At 37.9% G+C, this 20,021-nt stretch overlaps 1 protein-coding gene across 1 annotated transcript in view; it reads left to right on the forward strand.

The window, feature by feature from the left end:
• Positions 1 to 20,021, forward strand: part of DCC (DCC netrin 1 receptor) — a 420,583-nt gene that overhangs the window by 238,925 nt on the left and 161,637 nt on the right. Inside the window, exons 6-7 of the mRNA XM_072413974.1 lie at positions 11,525 to 11,679; positions 16,260 to 16,380. Of these exons, the coding sequence (XP_072270075.1) occupies positions 11,525 to 11,679; positions 16,260 to 16,380 (276 nt within the window). The remainder of the gene's footprint in view (positions 1 to 11,524; positions 11,680 to 16,259; positions 16,381 to 20,021) is intronic.

Below are 20,021 nucleotides of genomic sequence, written 5' to 3' on the forward strand. Positions count from 1 at the left end.
CAAATACCAATCTATATATATAAATATATTGGCAATATAAAACAAAAAATCATGAGCAAATCTTGCCTTAACAGCCCAATTTTCCCAAATTACTTCTCTCCTCCCAAGCCATTTTAATAAAAAATGCAGAATGATCGACACCTACAAAGGCAATATTTAATCACAGAGTACCAGAGCAATATTTAGACGTGTTTTGTCTCAATATTTTATAATGTATATTCAATTTGTTCCATCTGTCATGAACTGATAGCTTTTTGTTTTTCGTGCAGATCCAGTCACAATGATAATGTGATGTTTAAGTAACAGATGCTTCTTGAAAATTAAAAAGTAAATTGCACAAACAAATACAGAAAGATAATGGAATTCACAGATGTCCATGGTTATTGTATGTGTGTCAGAATGGCTATTTGTGCTTAATTGCAATCTGAAATTACTCTGAGAAAATGATCTTATACATAACTTTTGTTTTCTGACTGTCATCTAATTCATTAAAGCAAAAGGTGAACTGTATTTATGCAATTGTGTGAAAGGGTTTCCTTCAGAAAGTCTTATCAATTCCTAAAGAATATAGGTTTTAAGAATAGAATAAATTACACCAATACTTACATTTTACTTACATCTATTGCCAAGGAATTGGCCATGTGATCAGCTATAGAAGAAGGTGAAGGTTTTACTGGTAGGCTTATTTATTCTGGTATTAAGGTAGATCTTGTACTATATCTTGTTCATTGTTTTTTCTTGTCCCCTTCTTCTTCTTAAAACGCTTTAAATTTAGAGGAACAGTCATGGGGGATAAAATATATTATATTCTGCTTTCCTCCAGAATTTCAGTGCAGGGGATGATCTTATCAACATTATGTGGGGTTGGCACTCCAGCCTTTGCTAATCCCTTGTACTAATCCCAACCAGGACACTGGTTTGCAGGTTCTCCACGTGTCTGCGTGGGTTTCCTCCCAAAAACATGCAGTTAGGTTAATTGGCTTCCCCCACAATTGACCTTAGACTACATTAATGACATCTGACTATAGTGGGGACATTAGTTTGTGAGCTCCTTTGAGGGACAGTTAGTGACATGACTATGGACTTTGCACAGCGCTGCGTAACATGATGGTGCTATATAAATACTGTGTAATAATAATAAAATCTCAGTGAGGATGGGTTACTCTGCATTGCCCAGATCTTCCCATGAGAAGGATAACATTACCCCTGACATTAATGGCCCTCCATTTCCCTGTGCTCCTTTGTTACTTATTTTCACCAAAGTGCTGCTCATTTTTGTGTCTACAAACACTACATCAATGGCTGCAGGGTATTTCTCTGGGAGAGTTTGGTGATAGAGACAGTGGCCTTGATATAATAAAGCTCCCCAAGGCTGGAGAGAATACACTTTTATCAGTGAGGCTGGGTGATCCATCAAACCTAGAATGGATCTGGTCCAGGATTCAAAACATTTGCTAACAAATAGCAAATGATTTTCAAGAAATCTTTTCCAGGTTTGCTGGATCACCCAGCCTCACTGATAAAGGTGTATCTTCTATAGCTTTGGAGAGCTTTGATAAATCAGGCTCATAAAAGTTCTGCAAGACTGAAGAAGAAAGACCATCATAGAAAACCTGGGTGATCCAGCACACCTAAAATGGATCTAATCCAGGACTTAAAATATTTGCCAAATGATAGCAAATGATTTTAGGAAATCCATTTCAGGTTTGCTGAATCACTCCTGTTGATAGCCTATGCCAGGGCGACAACACAGGAGCATAACGAAGAGTTGTCACACTATGCAAGGAAGAAGAAGGACCTCCAGATCAGGATTTACAGGTATATTTTAGTGAAAGCTACATTTTTAAAAATAATAAATGAAACTTTGATTGTTATTGCAATAACAAATAATACTGGGTTTACATGTACTTTAGGGTTAACATTTCTAAATGTATTATGCAGTTGGGAATTAGTTGTGAGGGCTAAATTTGCTTATTGAGTGTAAAATGAGTTGGCATCAAAATTCTAAACACAAAACGGCTGTCAACAAAACAACTGGGCTAATGTTATTGAGCCAAGAAATACTATTCACAGGCGTTCATTTAACATACAGCACATTTATTCTTTGTAAATGTTTTTCTTGGACTGAACAAAACGTGACATTATATGGAAAGCTAACCATGAGCAAGCAGCGGTTTTACTGTTTCCTGCTGGTTAAAACACGACTGCTGGCCGTTGCTTGGTTTCTGCAGGACTCCAGAAAATCTTTAGCAAAAGGGAGAAAAAAAATACATAAACAGCATCTTACAGGCAGAGATGTATTCATAACAACCTGCACAGTAGTTATATTTCCTTTCATCATCCAGTAAGCGGGCCTTGGGGCAGCCAAACGAATCAGGACTCTCAGACACGTTTATTACAACTAGTAATAAGGGTGCTCGCTGATCCAACTACAAAGAGTTGTGTTAACATTTTCAGTTGTTGGCTAAATCTTGAAAGCTGGAATTAAAATGTGCAGGAACCCTGAGTCAATAACTGGCACCCCTACACTGGTAAAGCATTCAACTACTGGCAAGTCCTGCAAAATAAAGACTTGCTGCAGAAAATAAATTTGCCTGAATAAACAACCTGATATTCCGAGTACCCCTGTCGCCTGGGTGGATTTGTGAAAAAAAAGGATTTGAATAAAAGAATCATCAAATGTTGATTATCTGTGTGTTTTGATGAAATAAATGCTTTTGGATCCTTTCGTCCTGTGGTTGACCAAAAGAGTCTCAACCTAAATATATACCAAATGTGATGGAATTGGAGTGTTACTGATGACCACTCCTTATGGGACACTTCTCGGCCTGCAGATAAGAGATGGCAGGGAATTTGCCTCCAAAATATTTCTTTTTTTGTGATTTAGGGAAATGGCTTTACATCGATATGGGTATAGTATTATGAATAACGTGGAGCTTGTGAACGGGGAGGAAGCCTGCGGTTTTAAAAAAGTTTTTTTTTAAGGCTGCATACATAGAGGTGCTTTGTGCAATTACTAGTTATTTGTAACCGTGTTTTGTCTGAAGACTTACAACAAAAATACATATTTAAAGTAAGGAATCTAGCTTCTCTGCAGATACCTCATGTAATATGCACCTGTAGTTATAGTGATCCACACTCCAAAGGTGCTTGCATATAGCATTTGTTTTCTTGAATAGTCCCCTTGAACCACCAAAAATGAGGACACATTTATATCTGAAGATATCCAGAATGTCTGCTCCAAAAAGCAACCTCCCTTACCATTATTAAGGCGTACCAGGTGGAAGTGGCTGGTCTGTTTGCTGACATCCTAGATCAAGTCATTTTTTTGGCAAGGTAGACCTTTGGGCCCCTTAGAGTAAAACAGAAACAGACACTGCATACATGCACTTGGCTACTATTGTTTAAAAGTGACATATTTCCAAGTTTCATGTCACTACTGGTTTAATTTAAAGTGTCTCTGGTATTCAATGAAAACTGTATCGTAAAGGGCTGCTAGCAAAAAAAGAAATGAATACTCTGCTCTCCTTTTGTCTGCATTAACTCTCTGCAGTAGTAGAGAAAATCCGTCAGCCTGTAGAATCTAAAACATGGAAGAATACCATTTTCTAGACCCCCAATGTGTGCTGTGGCATCAGCCCGTAGACCACCACAGGGTACAGAAGTTACATAGGTGCAGTGGCTCAAACACACAGTGAGGGGCCAATGATCTTATGCTTCCAGAAATGTTGGATTCTGTAGGATCTGCAGGGTCTTTTTACTGACCATGTAAACTAGGGCTGCCTAAAGTTAAGTGACTCCCTGGTATACCAAAAACTCTATTTGGTAAACCAGTGGTGCTGTAACATTTGGCAAGTCTGGTTATTTTTGCCCTGAGCCCAGATTTATGCAATCTCAACATAAATCCTTGCCTTCTCTGTAGAACCAAAGGTCTGCAGTCAATTTGGATTATACTAAGCATACACAGTGGAATATATTAACTAGATATTATCCAATAGACATTTCTGAAAAGCCCCCTCTGGCATGCTTGTCTTTAGATGCACAAACATGAACTTTACCCGCAACAGAGGTCAGGTAGAACCTTGATTATAGAAAACCTGGAGCAATGAACAGGTCAATTTTCTTTTTACTCTAGTGCAATAAGAAAGTCTCACTGGTGGGAATAAACAGTGTTCTAATCTGGAAAAAAAAAGGTTCCAATGAAGACCTTTTGCCCTTACATTGTGGACGACTGACCTAACTCCAGCTTAGCAGCTATAGGGAACAATTCTTTCTTTGTTAATATCTGAAATCTGAAAAGTGCGCTCTAGAAATGTTTTTTAGAAAGAAAACATATAGTACAGTTCTTTTTATCTTAGCAACTAGCATTTTTCGTCTGCCTTTGCCTTGGTTTTCTCTGGCGGATATCATATATAAGTCACAGAAGTTATGTCAGGTAAAAAGACTTTAAACTACAATTGCTTTAACCTTGCTTTTAACCTCTAGCAAAGATCTACTACAGCTTGTCATCCCTGTCCACTGTGCTTAAATGTCAGGCCCAATAAATTTAGTAATTCCTAAAGAAAAGACATCAAGAAAACCTGTATTTAGAGAAACACAGGGTTAGCTATTACTGACCTCCATCTGAAAATGATAGCTGCCCGGCTGCCTCTGCTATCAATACTTTCTAAGATGCTGACCAAAGACAAGGAAGCAAATGTAAGGAATCAGTGAGATCAGAGTTCCTAATCTGAATATTTGTTCCAGGTTAGTGCTGCAGTTCTGAAGCCACTTGATAAGAATGACATCTAGAACAACTATTATTTTTTTCCAGAAAAGGAATACAACAAAGCAGAAATAATAACCATAAAACCATTACTCAGGAAAACATAACAAATTATTACACTGCAGGTCCTAAAAGGCATATTAGACACACAACACCAAGGCCTTTCTCTGAATATACAAAATCAATAATATTTGTCTCCAGTTATTTTTTGCCCATTATCTGTTGACCCCTCCATGGCGTTGCAACTTGTTCGTAATCAGTTGACCTTTAAAGACACCATACCTAAAGTGGGTGACTATTTTCCAACAACTGCCTTTTAGGACTTGACCAAGTGAACTTCCAAGCTTGCACCCAAAAGGCAGATGGACGGGAAACTTTCCCTTCATCAGCCAACATCCACTGGCTTTTTGTCCTTCTATTCCTATCCATGTTATTCCTGTACCACTCCCAAGACCCTGTATCCCACCAATCATCCAAATAATCTCCACAAACCCCAAGCATCTTCCTTAGCCCTCCAATATCTGTCTTTCCTTCTCTCCTTAACATGCAGTCCCTTCACCTATTCCTTTATTTTTGCGATCTGGGCACATCTTTACTGAGCGTTCATGCACCGAACATAATGGATCTGCTTTATCCTTTAGCTATATATTCATAAATTAAAATATTCTTAATGCTATTTATATATCGGCCTCCTGCAAGCTGTATGGCACAGACCTATTTGTTTTTGCATGTTTCCACAGAGTAGCGGGAAGATTGGTACTGTTTAGAGATTTGTCTACTAAAAATTAAAGTCTTGTGGCCCTTGGGTCATGTCCGAAGGTCCAACCACCCTCTAATATTTTACTTCACCCTCCACAGTGGGGAACGGAGTATTTTTGGAGCCCACCATTCAACTACCGGCCAGGTAAAAAGATGTATTTACCAAGCATCAGTTGCCAACTATAAAAAGGCAGTGTGCAAGTCTTGTGCGGTGTTTCTTGACTTTTTTAACATGGGGAACCCTTGAAGTAACTTCTAAGTTCTAATAGAACCCCTGCCATAACTACTATATCCACAGCTCACAGTTCATTGGTGTGGTGGCCAGCAGAAATAATGCCTTTCACATTAAGTGAAACAAATCTGGCCAGGGGGAAGCATGTCACCCTTAAGCTGCCTACACACATGCAATTCTTGTTGTTGGAAAGGATCTTTCACGATCCTTTCCAACGACAAAGGACTACACGATGCATGAACGAGTGCTGTACATATAGCATCGTTCTGCTCTATGGAGAGGGGAGGGGGAGAACGACGGAGCGGCACCCTGCTGCGCGCTCTCCCCCTTCCCTTGCATTAGGATCGCTCATCGTTCATCGTCCGTGGATCCGCCAGGACGGATCCACGGACGATGAACTACCTGGGCTGTACATACGCCAGATTCTCGCCCGATATCTGGCCGATGCCAATTATCGGGCGAGAAAAATTTGACGTGTGTACGCAGCTTTACAGATTGCCAAAAAGATTATTGGTGTCACACAGACTGACCTGAGAGTCACAAATTTCTCATTGCCAAGTAACTCCAAGCAACCACTGGAGGAGCCCTGTAATTTCACAGAACCCTGGCTGGGAAACACTGCCTAGCGGGTCCCCCCCTAAATCCCAAGGGCCCCACTATGCAAATGCACACGTATGGTCTGATCCTTAACAATAATACGCTAGGACGGGACTTGCCGTTCCTAAGTAGCTGCAGGTTGACTGACTAAGCAGTTCTAAAAGACATAACTCCCCCCCCCCCCCCTTATCTCCTAAGTATTTGATTTTTAAGCAAGATAGCTTCTTTATCCGAAGTGACTGTTCCTTTGGTTTCTTGGTTTCACTTGAATTCCAATTTCAAACATTATCATAATGGAACATAATTGAATTACTTTATTCTGGACAGGCTGGAAAACAAAAGCAATATATTAAACAGCTACAGGACAACCATAATTACCATTATAATTTACTTTGTCACACAGTGCTGACTCTGTGCCCAGTGCATCCACTCTCATTGCTTCTCTGGAGATATATAGTTATTCCTAACAATTTGCTGCGATGATCATTGTGTGCCTTTTAATTGTAAACAGGGAGTTGGACTACTTTATAAGCCCAGAAAGGGCTTTGCTTTATCCAAGAGTCCTATAGGCATAAATGTGTCTCTTAAAGGGCCAGTTCATCTGAAAGTGATAGTTTAGTTTTAGGGGGAAGCCTAATAGGTTCAAATCATCAGCTAGCTTCCTAAAAATCATGGCGGTTTCCTGGCCCTTAGGATTGACCCCTACTGAGTGTTCTGTACAGACACTTGAACACTAACTTTGGGAGGAATATATATATATATAATGTTTTTACAATATTATTTCATATGTGGGCTTGTAGATACTAGAGGGCATGTCTACAGTCAAGGTCATCAACACCCTTGGTGAAAGTAGAAATTTTAATTATTCAAATAGATACTGAACAAAACTTTCAACCTCTTCTTTTTTTTCTATAAGATATCCCCTATCTATAATATTTCTATTATAAAGCCTCATGAAACTGCAATATTCAATATAGGCACAGTTCTTGAATTGAAAAGATGTCAGTCGAAGGAATACTACAGTGAGGTCCACCAGTTTTACATTATTATCTGATGGTAAAGCCACTCCGGAGGCATCTCATGCATTAGAAATCAGACAATAAAGGCTGCTATTCCAGTGTTCCAGCTCTTCATGTTGAAATTATACAGACTTCTATTAATGTTCAATGGAGCCTTTGCCCCGGGGAAGAAGGGTGTCTATGTGTGGTGGGGGAAAGGTAATTCTCTTAGAGCTGCAGAAAATCATTAAAATTTTGCCACATCCACTACATAATTTAAAACTTAAGCACTCATCACGCGGCACAATGACATGGGTGATCTTCCTAAAAAACAAACGCTTTTCTTGTATAGATATTTTTAACATCACATTTATTTACAAGCTTCAGGTATTTGATTTCCTTTTTATTTAAGTTTTCACAATCAAAACTAACTTTTACAAAAGTAAAGAAATGCATAAAAACAAAACTATAGAAATAAGCCAGAGATTGATGTAAATAAATGCGTAAATGGTATTCCTCCTGGTATTGCTTATGCAATTCACATACCCATGCATTATGCTCATTTCAAGTAACCAAGGAAATAATTTTGCTTTTGACCTTTTCGATGGGAAAAATTGAGTGAATAAAAATGCATTTGGGAAGGGAATGAAATTGTGGACCTAAAGCAAAACGTCTACTGATTATTTTTTATACATGTGTATATGTATGTGTGTGTGTGTGTAAATATATATATATATACACACCTTATATATGTAGTTATATAGGTATAGGTTTATATACTGTGTATGTATATAAAACTGATAATATAAGGATATATATATATATATATATATATATACATATATATATTAAGGATTTAAATCAGTTTGTTTTGTGTGAACTGAGAATTCCTGTCGCTTTCTGTTTTGGTAACATTAAATCAGATAATACAGGCAAAACAAATGATGGCAAATCTCCCCAAATAGTAAGTAGAATTCAGGGAAAGGTTAGATCCTTAGTGTCAAAGACAGTAATAAACATTTCACAGAAGCTAAAACACTTCTTTTCTCTTTTAAACAGTCACAAAAAAATAGTATTATCTAAAATATATATATATATATATATATATATATATATATAAATATATATTTATATATATATATATATATATATTTTTTTTTTTTTTAATCACTGTGATTAGCTTATGATGCTCACCCTAACACAGACAATCAATCAAGGGCCAACCACTATTGTCATGATAGAGCTTGTGCAATTTTACTCAGTATTTACCAAAAAGTCCAATCGATCCAAAATCAGAATGAATGCAAATCAAAATCCAAAAACTAAAACTTACTAGGCTCACTCCACACTTTTGCTGCACACTTGACACTTTGCTGTTGGATACAAACCAGACATAAGTAAAATGCAGGTAAGATTTACCCTCATTTCCTATTCTATTGATAACAGTTTCATCAGGCAGGCAATTTGGAAAAATCTGCAACAACAACGCAGAAACAAATTATCAATATTTTATTTTTTTAGTAGGGATCTGTGTGGCAGATGCAGAATTTTTTTTGCTCACTCTCTACATCATGAAACCATTGTCAGCAAAACAGGAAGTTAGGGCAAATCTCCCAGACAGCAGTAAAACCTGACCCCACTTTACCAAAAAGTAAAAAAAAATGTTTTGCTTGGACCTGCACTTAAACTTTAAATCCTCTTTGAAATTGCTTCACCTTTTACACCAAAAAAAGTTTAGAACTTCCCCACATTCTGGGCAATTTCCCTAAACTTCTATGTCCTTTTTTAATCAACTTCTTCAAATTTACAGTCAACATACAGGTGGCCTGCTTTATTATGCCGAGCTGCCAGAGTACTTAGAAAATTGTAATTATTCAGCAACTTCAATCAGTTACATTATTAGATCAGTATTTAAATAATCAGTGCAATCTACTAATAAATAAAAGAGCTCGTCCATAAAACCGGCATCACGATGCAAACTGATGTCTGCAGACTCATCAGAAATCCGGGCGCAATAAAAGGAACTCACTTCCACAAGGGTTTTATAGACCATGTGATAATTCTCAGCTTGGATTTTAACTGGAACCAAGACTTTTTTTGCTTTATTACTGTGCATAATTAAAACAAATTAATGTGTGAGCGGAGGATTCGTGCCATTAGACAAAACTGTTTTAAACATTTTCTGTAGCTGTGCGCTGATGAGAACAGAAATAGTTGGATGGAAATGGAAAGGAAAAAGTGAAGGAAGGAGGAAAGCAATTTCCTATATACATTTGAATGCATTATCATTTTTATGTTTTTAATATTGGTAGAAAAGTTCGCCCTGAAAAATTTCATCTACCAAAGGATTTGTATTTCTGACTGGACATAGCCAGCAACGGGTCATGTGCAGAAATTATATTGAACACCCCTGCTGAACTGACTTGGGGCAACTGTGGGGGACTTTGTTGGCCAAGGAGCGAGCGGCTTTATACCGTACTACCCTATCCTGCAAGGCTGGAGACCTGGTTTTCCTTGCTGTAGTTAAATAGCACTTACAGGTCTTGTCCCACCCCCACAGTGTGTCTGGACAGTGCTTGAAAAAGCAGCGCACCAATGAGCTCATCTCTTTGTCATTCTCCTTTTCTACTATTGGTATATTCCTTGTTAGCACATAAGACTGTCCTAAAAGTCCAAGCTTTGCTGTTTGTGTCACTTTCTGAAAATGACAGCATGAATCTTTTTTAACAGTAATAGAATTAGGTGAATCCCACTTGCTGTTGTATGGGTCATGGGACTACACAAACACACGGTTTAATGGACAAATTTTGTTTTGGGATGGAATATTGCCGAGGGTATACATTGGCCCTTATTTATCAATGTTCTCCAAGGCTAAACTATCATCCAGCAGACCTAGAATGAATTTCTTAAAAATGATTTGATAATAGTTGGTAAATCTTATCAATACTGCCATTTTAGATTGTACCACCCAATTCTTCCATGATAGTTTTGCTTCTCCAGTCTTGATGAACTTTATTAAATCAGGTCCAATGTCCGTGTGCTGCAGAGACAAGACCAGAAAATCTAAGATAGTAAATGAATTGTCATAATGGTCTAGAGTATGGCTGTATAAATGTACACCAGCACGTGTTTGCAAATTGTTGTTTATTAAAATTTTCTTTTCTGGGAGTTCCCTGTATAACACGTTTACAGCAGCAGCACCATATTAACCTTAGAATAACTTCAGTTGGTGAATTCCTTATTTGTCAATCCAAAGCCAGAGCCAGTAGATGTGAATATTGACCACCTCGAGAAACTATATTGGAGTGTTCCCAAATGGCTAATCTACTAATTCTTCTCCCAGGTTTGGTCCCAGGTTCCATTTTTGATTCAGTGCCATTCCATGAGCTATAGGAAATAAAATAATAATGTGCAATTGCATATTTGCATTCTTCACAAAAGTGTTAATTTACTTGTTATTTAAATTATATGCAGATATATGGAGTTCAGAAATGTGTGCATCACCAGGGAATTAATTCAGTGGACAGATGTCATAGGTGCCAAAGAAATATTATTATTCTGAAATGATAATTTTACATCAACAACAAAATACAATGATGTTTATATTATTATTCAGATATTCAGGCTTGCTGGGAATCATCCACAGAAGTGATGGATTCTAAACAATGACCTGACTGGTTCTCCTGTGGTGGCTGCTATATAAAGTTCATGTCCTAATGGGCAATTGCAGCATACAAGGACATTTAAAACCCCCATCACCCACTTACCCAGTTTACCACCTTCCCTTCCATTAAAAAACAAAACAAAACATACCTATTGAAAACAATAGTGAGACCGCATGCTGCCCTGTTCCTCCAGTAGAGTGTTTATCATTAAGGTTTAGTACATGAGAGGATCCGCTGCCATATATGCATTCAACTAACCAATCTGATCCAAAGTTCAGCTGCTAATCCCAAAACAGTCCACCCATGGGGACAAATTTCCCCCCCTCCTGTTGTTTTCCTTGGATAGAAAGTGATTGATATTCCACTCAGTTCCTTTTGATTGTTCATATATATTTGATAGAGCTTGTGTTCACTCAGCATTTATCAAAAATGTTGAAAAAGCTGAAAAAAGTAGAAAAATCTGGAGAATAGCTTTCTTTTATTAACATATCACTCTGTTTATTTACAGTGCCTCCACGGTTTTTAAACCACCCAGCCAATCTATATGCCTATGAAAGCATGGACATTGAGTTTGAATGTGCTGTCACTGGAAAACCTGCTCCGACCATCAAGTGGATCAAGAATGGAGAAGTAGTTATTCCCAGTGACTACTTCCAGATAGTGGTAAATTTATTTTATATGTCTTGTATTTATATGTTTAAGTATATCTAAAGCTTCTCCCCTCCTATTGTGTTAATTCCCCCACCTACTAGATTGTAAGCTATTTGGGCCAGGGTCCTCTCCTTCTGTGTTACTGTCTGTATTTGTCTGTCGTTTGCAACCCATATTTAATGTACAGCGCTGCCTAATATGTTGGCGCTATATAAATCTTGTTTATTATTATTATTAATAATAATAATAATAATAATAATAATATTATTAATAATATTATAATAATATTAATAATAATAAAAGCTTGTTTTCTATAGGGTGGGGTAAGTGGGTCAGGAATGTAAGAACTTATGTCAGGTTTGATTGCTGTCCGTATTCCTGCCATGGAGATTTCCCTTCACCTCTTTTCCCAAAGACATCGCTGGAGGTGAAAGAAAACCAGCTTCTTCCCTGTCCAATCACATTCCTTGGGGAAGGTAGGTCACCAAGCTGTGTAGCTTAATCACAGCAGAAAAAAGTCAGGTCTGTATAAATCTCAGGACTGAATGAAGATTTAACTTTAAACCTTGAAATGGGAAGAAGCACACTTTTATTCTTTCCTAGGCATCATTTAAGCCCAATTTTTTTCTTAATTTTGAATATAGTAGGAATAAAATAAATCTAGTGTCATATTTTGCATATTTATGTTTGTGGTTATATCCTTTTTGGGAAATGTCCCACTTCTTGCTAGGACAATGAGGGATGGGAATTTCTCCAACGGGGACACAGACAAGTTCGACCTAAACTAATCAAATTATCCCTTGCATAAAAAGATCAGATTTTTCTCCATGCTAGTCTGAGGTTTGCCTTGTGAAGTTTTACTTATTAAAGTTTAAGTGGCTCTTTTGATAAAAGCCATGCACTGCCTGTGCTGTAAGAGGACGCTGGCTTTTAACAAAAATGTCCTCTCCTTTATAGACGGCTCCTGCTGTGACCTGCAGGACTCTATAATTACTGGAACTCTTTCATTATATATTAATAGATAAGTTTCAAAATTGGGACAAGAAAATGTATATATTTGAAGATCTCCACTAAGCTCAGAATGTTAAGTGGCCACATATGAAAACCTCATTACTGCAGCTTAATACTTCTTGACTAGTGTCACCAGCTGTAATTATGTCTTATTAGGAGTCTTGGGTGAAAAACACTGTCTGAGGTCAGAAACCACTTGACCTGTGACCCCCCCCCCCCCAAACCCCCATCCAGTGCCAGGGTTAGGCATAATAATTAAAAATATAATAAAAGACACCTATGCTACATATCACTTAAATACATACAGGTATTCTCCATTTAAAGCCCAAGTCCGGGCAAAACAGTTTCCTAAATTTTGCATAGTGCTAGGAAAAGTGTTTTATTGATCTCTGTGTACCTACTGGAGAAACCAAGTCTTGTTCATGTTCATAGCTCCAATGTCTTATACTGGTGGCACAAGGACGGAAAGCAATGGAAGTTCTCCCCAGAGTCATAGAGGAAACACGTGTCAAAAACATTGACATGACCTTGCTGCAAAAATGCAATTGCCCAAAAAAGATGTCCTTGCAGGAAAAGAAAGTAAATACCTCCCATGCTGCCTGTGCCAAATAATGCTGAAATCTGTACAGAAGCTTACATTTATGGGAGTGGTGGTCTTCTCAACCCCTGCTGCACTGAGTGGTTTCTCCTGCTGTCTATTAATATTTTTTTTTTTTATTACACAGTATTTTTATAGTGCTGACATATTACGAATTGCTTTACAAAGTCCATGTCACTAGCTGTCCCTCCAAGGGGCTCTCAATCTAATGTCCTACCTCAGTCATATGTCTTTAATACAGTCTAAGGTCAATTTTGTCAGGAAACCAGGTAATCTAACTGCATGTTTTTGGAATGTGGGAGGAAACCAGAGTACCCAGAAGAAAGCCACGTAAACTCCATGCAGATAATGTCCTGGCTGACGTTCAAACCTGGGACCTAGTGCTGCAAAAGCCAGAGTGCTAACCTCTGAGCCACCGTGCTCCACTTTTATGGGGATTAGTGGGGAACATGGGGAAGGAGTGCAGTGGGGAACAAGTAATTGACACTCCTGGAAGTTTTGGTTTGGAAGGATCTTCAACAATGCAGCATTAGCAAGGGACGTCATTGAACATATACTTTTCTTTTGCCAATTTGACTTTTATCCACAATATCCACAACTAAGCCACAAAACACAATTATTAAATCTACACTCCAGCTTTCCCTTCAGTCTTTCATAGCTTGTTTATTGAAAGTGCTTTCACTGATATCACTGTACACTGTAAGCTTCTCATAGTGTGCATTAGAAGCTTCAGCAAGTCATACAGAGCCTACTGGCTAGATGATGTCCAGACTAAAGTAGAACTTTCCTCCTCAGACTTGCTGTCTGTCCCTGATCCTCACCTTTTCTACTTGGGAGTTCTTGGGGGTCTTAGCATCACATGGCAGCATTAACAGTGGTCTGCCTAGGATTTGCCACTACTTATAGTGAGGAGGAAAGAACTCAGAAGGAAATATCCAGGTTTTAGAATAAGATGATAACTGTATTTTTTTTTCACATGAACGTTCCAGCTAGAAAAGAGAACATGTTTAAGGGGTGGATGACTGACACACTGATAATATTTGCTGCCCTGGGCTGCTGTTGCTATGACCTCTCCTCAGATCTAAGCCTTATAATGCCACCTGTATTCCCCAAGCCATCATCTAGATGCTAAACACAGCTGACAGCACAGGGGGTAAAGCTAATGTTAGCTGTTTTAGATGGCCTCAAGTTTTTCAGAGCAACGGCTGAATTTGATTTGCTGGTGTTGTTCCCCAGAGCGAACGCCACGCTGCTTTCCGATCCTCTCCTTGTCTGAAAATACGTTCTCTACTTATTTAAACCATAGCTGGGGATTCTTGGAAAGGGTTCAGATGTGACGGGATGCTGTGCGTTTGTCTTATCCTTGAAAGCACTGCCCGCCAGCAAAACATTTTCGATTAAACTTTTGCTCCAGTGATAATTCCCACAGGTGCCCTAACATAAAGAGGCCTTAAACTGCGGCAATGAGCGGCTGACAGGTTCACACTTTACATCGCTTCCAGACAAGCTTCTCATCCCGCACGCAACAAGGAACCGAGACAAGCCAGTTATTAAAATTGTCATTTGCTGTCTGCAGCTGGCATCATCACCAAGCTTTCTAATATCAGCAGACATTAAACACTATGGGATTTATTAAGTAATGTAGTCCAAAGGGCATTCATGTGATGATTTGCTTTCATTAAAGGCCTCTAATGGGGGTTATTTGCTTCTATAAATACCTGTATGACAAGTTACATTCTGGAGGACTGAAAAATTTTGACACCTTAAAAACACAATTTATCCTATTTAGTTTAAAGACAACAGCAGATTAAACTTTTTTCATAATTTTGGAATATGGGTGGCCTAGAACAACCTTTACTGGCATTTTTATTTTGGGGGGACCCTTGGAAATAGGTTCAGGTCTAGGGGACCCCTGCTATAATGACTATATTCTCAGCTAACAGTATATTAGTGTGGTGGTCAGTGGGAAGAATGTCACCCTGACCTGAGAGGTCCCAATTGCTCATTGCTCAAGGAACCCCTAACAGCCTCTGGAGGAACCTTGGGGTTGTACAGTACCCTGGTTGAGAAATAATGTTCTAGAATCTAGGTCAATGTTTAATTGTTGTTAGTGTTCCCATTTTATTTGTTGCTTTTTGTGTAACTGCTGGGGGTGCAGAAGTTGTCAACCCAACACAAATTTACCCCCAAAAGGTGACAGACAAAAATCAGGCAGCACAGACATTAAAGTTCTAAAAAGACTTTAAACATGTGGTCGGAGCAATCAGAGACAGTAGGCCAGAATATCAGGACAGGTTCAAAAGCAATGCAGATACTTCCCAGAAGTTATTCAGTCCATAGCATAGACTGATGGAAATCAGAACCTGTTGATTAGGCAAGGAATGGAATTTTTGGCCTCACTTTAAAGTTTGCTAATGAGACCAGGTGTGCTCACTGCATCATGACTATGTTGCAGTGCAAAATAATGTCCTGTAGATGGCGGTGGAGAAGAAGGTAAAGCAGCACAGTGTGTTTTATTTGCTAAATAGAAGACAGAGAAATAGCTATCTACATTATTATTATTATTGTTATTATTATTATTAGGATTTATATAGTGCCAACATATTACGCAGCACTGTACATTATATAGGGGTTGCAAATGAAAGACAAAAACAGACAGTGACACAGGAGGAGAGGAGTCTGCCCCGAAGAGCTTACAATCTAGTAGCTATTAAATGCGTTAAACTGTATGTCAGACCACAAGTTTGTGCCAATATATGTATATAGCCACACCTCTTCCTGACTAAGACTTAGCCAGGCTCCATTCCCATGATGCACATGAGTGTTTCTTCATTGGTATTTTGTAATGAAATATTTTTTTTTGTATTAAAAGGAAATATGCTGTTACAGTTAGCTGCCCAGGTGTAACCTGATTATCTGCAGGACATGCTGTTTTCCTTTCATCTGCGAGATTCTTCATAATGATGTATTTTGCTCATTGCAGAGTGGCAGCAATCTCAGGATATTAGGTCTTGTGAAGTCGGATGAAGGTTATTATCAGTGTATCGCTGAGAATGAAGCTGGGACCGCTGAGACATACGCACAGCTCATCATCCCTGAACCCGGTAAGTAATACATTTTATCTGTAGCGCGCTTCTCAGTAATTTGTAATATGCAACATCTGAAAATTGTAGCAAATGACATTTTATTTGTTAAAGGGTCAGTCCATCTAAAACAGATGTTTCAGCTCTGGTGGCTCCCATTTATTTGAATCATTGCATACTTCCCAACTCAGTTGAGAAAAATAAACACCTTCTTATATAAAGTATGTAGGCAAATGATGGCCATTTACCGCACCCTCGCTGGGAAAGAAATATTATGCAAAAACTATTTTTTATACAATGTTTCCTTTACACAACTGTAATAATTTAGAGGATAGATGCACAGTTCAGTTTAGCATAACACCCTAGATAGGTTAATAATGAGATGTTTATAAAGGTCATTACATCAAAAAGAAGAATAACTGAAGAACAGAGGGATTTGGTTCGAAACAAGACAAAATGTATCATTGGGAACCATGCATAGGATAGCGGAATATATCTCCCTATGGTTCTGTCTGTGAGATATTTGAGTAAAAATCCTAAGCCCCAACCATGTCAAACCAATATGGAGGGAATGAACATTTACCAGGACCTAGTAGGAACATCTTACTGCCAGAGACTGTGAAAGATACAAAGCCACTGGCAATGTTACCCTTATTTGAAAAATCTGATTTAGTTTGCATTTAGGTGACTCCACATGGAAGGAAAGCATTACAACTTCACCATTACAAACATCACTTTTATAGTCTTTTATGGTCATGCTGCTGAATGGTCATCCCAACCATTTACCGAAACACATCTCAAACAGATGCTTTGGTTGTTAATATGGACCAGATAAACCAATTAGAATTCCTATTTCATTTTTGACAACAGAATGTTATTCTGTAGAGTCTCTGCCTTTACACTATACAGCCAAAAGTTTGTGGACACCTAAAAATTACATTTATTTGGCTTGTTGGTGATTCTTTTCCCAAAAAATCATGACCATCATTAAGAGCCCCTCTATAACATCCTTCTTTAAATAGGATCTGATCATTCAGCATTTGTGGGATCTAGGTACTAATTTGAAGAAGCATATCTTTCTGGTAATCTGTGTTTCAAATTAGTGGGTTAGGACTTTGTACAGAACACTCAGGTTCTTCCATACCAAATTTCACAACCCAAGTCCAAGTGTACCTAGCTTTGTCTAGATTATTTGTATTCATTCACATACCTATTGTCCATATAGTGTATTTGTATATTTTTTGCTTGCCTACTTTGTACCAAAAGAAACATTTTATTACTGAAAAGTACATAGAATCTAAAGGTTTAGCCAACTCCACAGAGCTGAAACTGGGTTGTCATTTGGAGCCATAGTTTTGTACCTTTTATTCTTAAAAGAAATCAACCATGCCAGAAAAGTGAAAGCCCCTAAACATTTGATTTCATGGAGATGCAGAAACTTAGGAGTAAACCCCTTTATTGGTAAACTTATGTTATGTTATTAAAGATAAAGGTTTTCTGTGGCCATTAGATTCTTTGTTCGGGCTTTATACAAGTTTAGGCTTTGTAGAAAGCCTGAAAAAGAGACTGAATGGGTTTCTGGTAATGTCCATTAGGCAAAAATGGGTATTACCAAAACGGCAATCTCTGTGCATTATTAATGGTCTTTAATGCTTGAAGACTATACTAATTCTATCACAAAGCTTAAAAGCTGGCAATAAAATAAATTGTCCAATAATTTTTTTTTCAAAAAATAAGTCACCCCAGAAGTCCTTCAACTAAGCCAATTTTGAAGGTGGAGCTGTAGTAGGATCATCACGCCTGGAATTACAATGTATAGTGACATTCATGGGTCACAATGTAAGAACTGAGAACAGCACGGTGGAAATAAGGTGTGTCACTGTAATGGGGAAAGGGGATGATCATTAAACATTAAAAGATTTGAGCTTTTTTGTAGTTCTAATGGCTGTTTTTTTATCAGAACAATAAGACCTGCTCTGTCTTGGCATCAGGGCATGGAGTCCTTGCCAAATATAATGCTGAGTTAAAGTAGACTTAGGGCTTCAAGGGTGCTAACAGTTTTGTTTAAAGGTACTGAATGTCCCAAATCTGCCACTGTGCAGTTTTCATGCTGCAGACTATATCATGTAAAGCCTAATATAGATTAATGTAATGCTGCTCAAATTGATTTACAGTTTGGCAAAAAAGATCTGATTATTGTAGTCACAATGTCACTTCAGATTCTTGCAAACATTCTTTTTACAGATTTATTTTGTCTGAACAAAACAAATACCTGACCTGGTGTTTTATTTATAGCAGAATACTTTCTCATGATACAGTTTTAGAATTGTTAAAGAGCAAAACCCATTATCACTTCAGTTACCAGTAGAATGTTACTAACACAAATATGCACAGATAAAAGCAGTTACAAATTAAAAGGGTTTGAGGAATGCAAATTCACCTGCAAACTATGAATGTTCCGGAGTCTCAAAGGTTTTTACAGACTTTTTGGTTTACTTGTTCAGCACCAAATATGTATGTATTATTTGAGCTCCATCCAAATACCTCATTCCAACCTTTTTTGTACATAAAAGCATAGTACCTGGCATTACTGTTGTAGAAAAGGGTTTATTATTGGTAATCTAATTGAAGAAGCACTCAAAGCATTCCTCTAACACACTGGTTTAATGTTTTAATGAGTAGAGCTCTACCATAAGATGTGGAGCAGTGTGTTGCACTGCAATGTGCTGGGGTGCCACTGCCAATTTTACAACAAACATACATACAATTACTTGGGTTGCATTAGCATGTGTATTCTTGAATTGCACTAGCATAATTGAGCCCTCTGCACCAGAATTCAGGCTGAAAGTGCCTGTTTATTATGGTCTCCCATATAGTCATCCTAGCTTGTTTCATGATGTGGCGACCAGTAAAAGATGTTTAGACAGCTTGGAGAGCATAGGTGAATATCATGAGAACTGTGGTGCCTATTTATAGTCCAGTGTGCAGGATTCAGCTCATGACACAAGAGACCAAAGAGCTCAGCAGTGTAATGTTCTAGCAGTATAGTATGACAGCTGTATGAATTATATAAAAATTTAAATCTTCTAGCATCTTCAGTGGTTAATACATATGTATTTCAACATGTGTTTGACTATTTGGCTGGAGTCCTGCCTTAAACTGTCTACTCTGGATAGTTTTTATTTTTGCATAAATTATTCAGCTGTTATGGTCCAGTAACCGAAGTGAAATTACAATCATTTGAAGCTGAGGGATTTACAGAGAAAGGTGTCACTTGCCTTCTGAAAACCAATCTTATTTTTTTTTATCTTGTTGGGTAACTTCTGCTCCATGTAATTTCAGATGGCTTCATGGTGGGAATAACAATGCGCCTGCCATTCCACCCAAGCTGTGTACTGAATTCCAGATCTGTAATTCAAACGGACCTTCCTTTTAATTACATTCAAAGGCATCCATGCATTTCTGTTATTCATTATTTATCTATTTGTTGCAGAAAGGCAAGTCAGATTCTCAGGTTAGTGCAGATGGCAGTGATGGGGCCACGCAACAAAAGATCTAAACAGAAAGCAAAATTCTGTTTTGTTGTAAAATAAGAAAAAATATATAAACCAAAATATGCACAAAGATTGTCACAAAGCATCACAATCCTATATTGGTATTCT

This window comes from Pyxicephalus adspersus, chromosome 6 (genome assembly GCF_032062135.1).
Source record: "Pyxicephalus adspersus chromosome 6, UCB_Pads_2.0, whole genome shotgun sequence".
Taxonomy (NCBI): domain Eukaryota; kingdom Metazoa; phylum Chordata; class Amphibia; order Anura; family Pyxicephalidae; genus Pyxicephalus; species Pyxicephalus adspersus.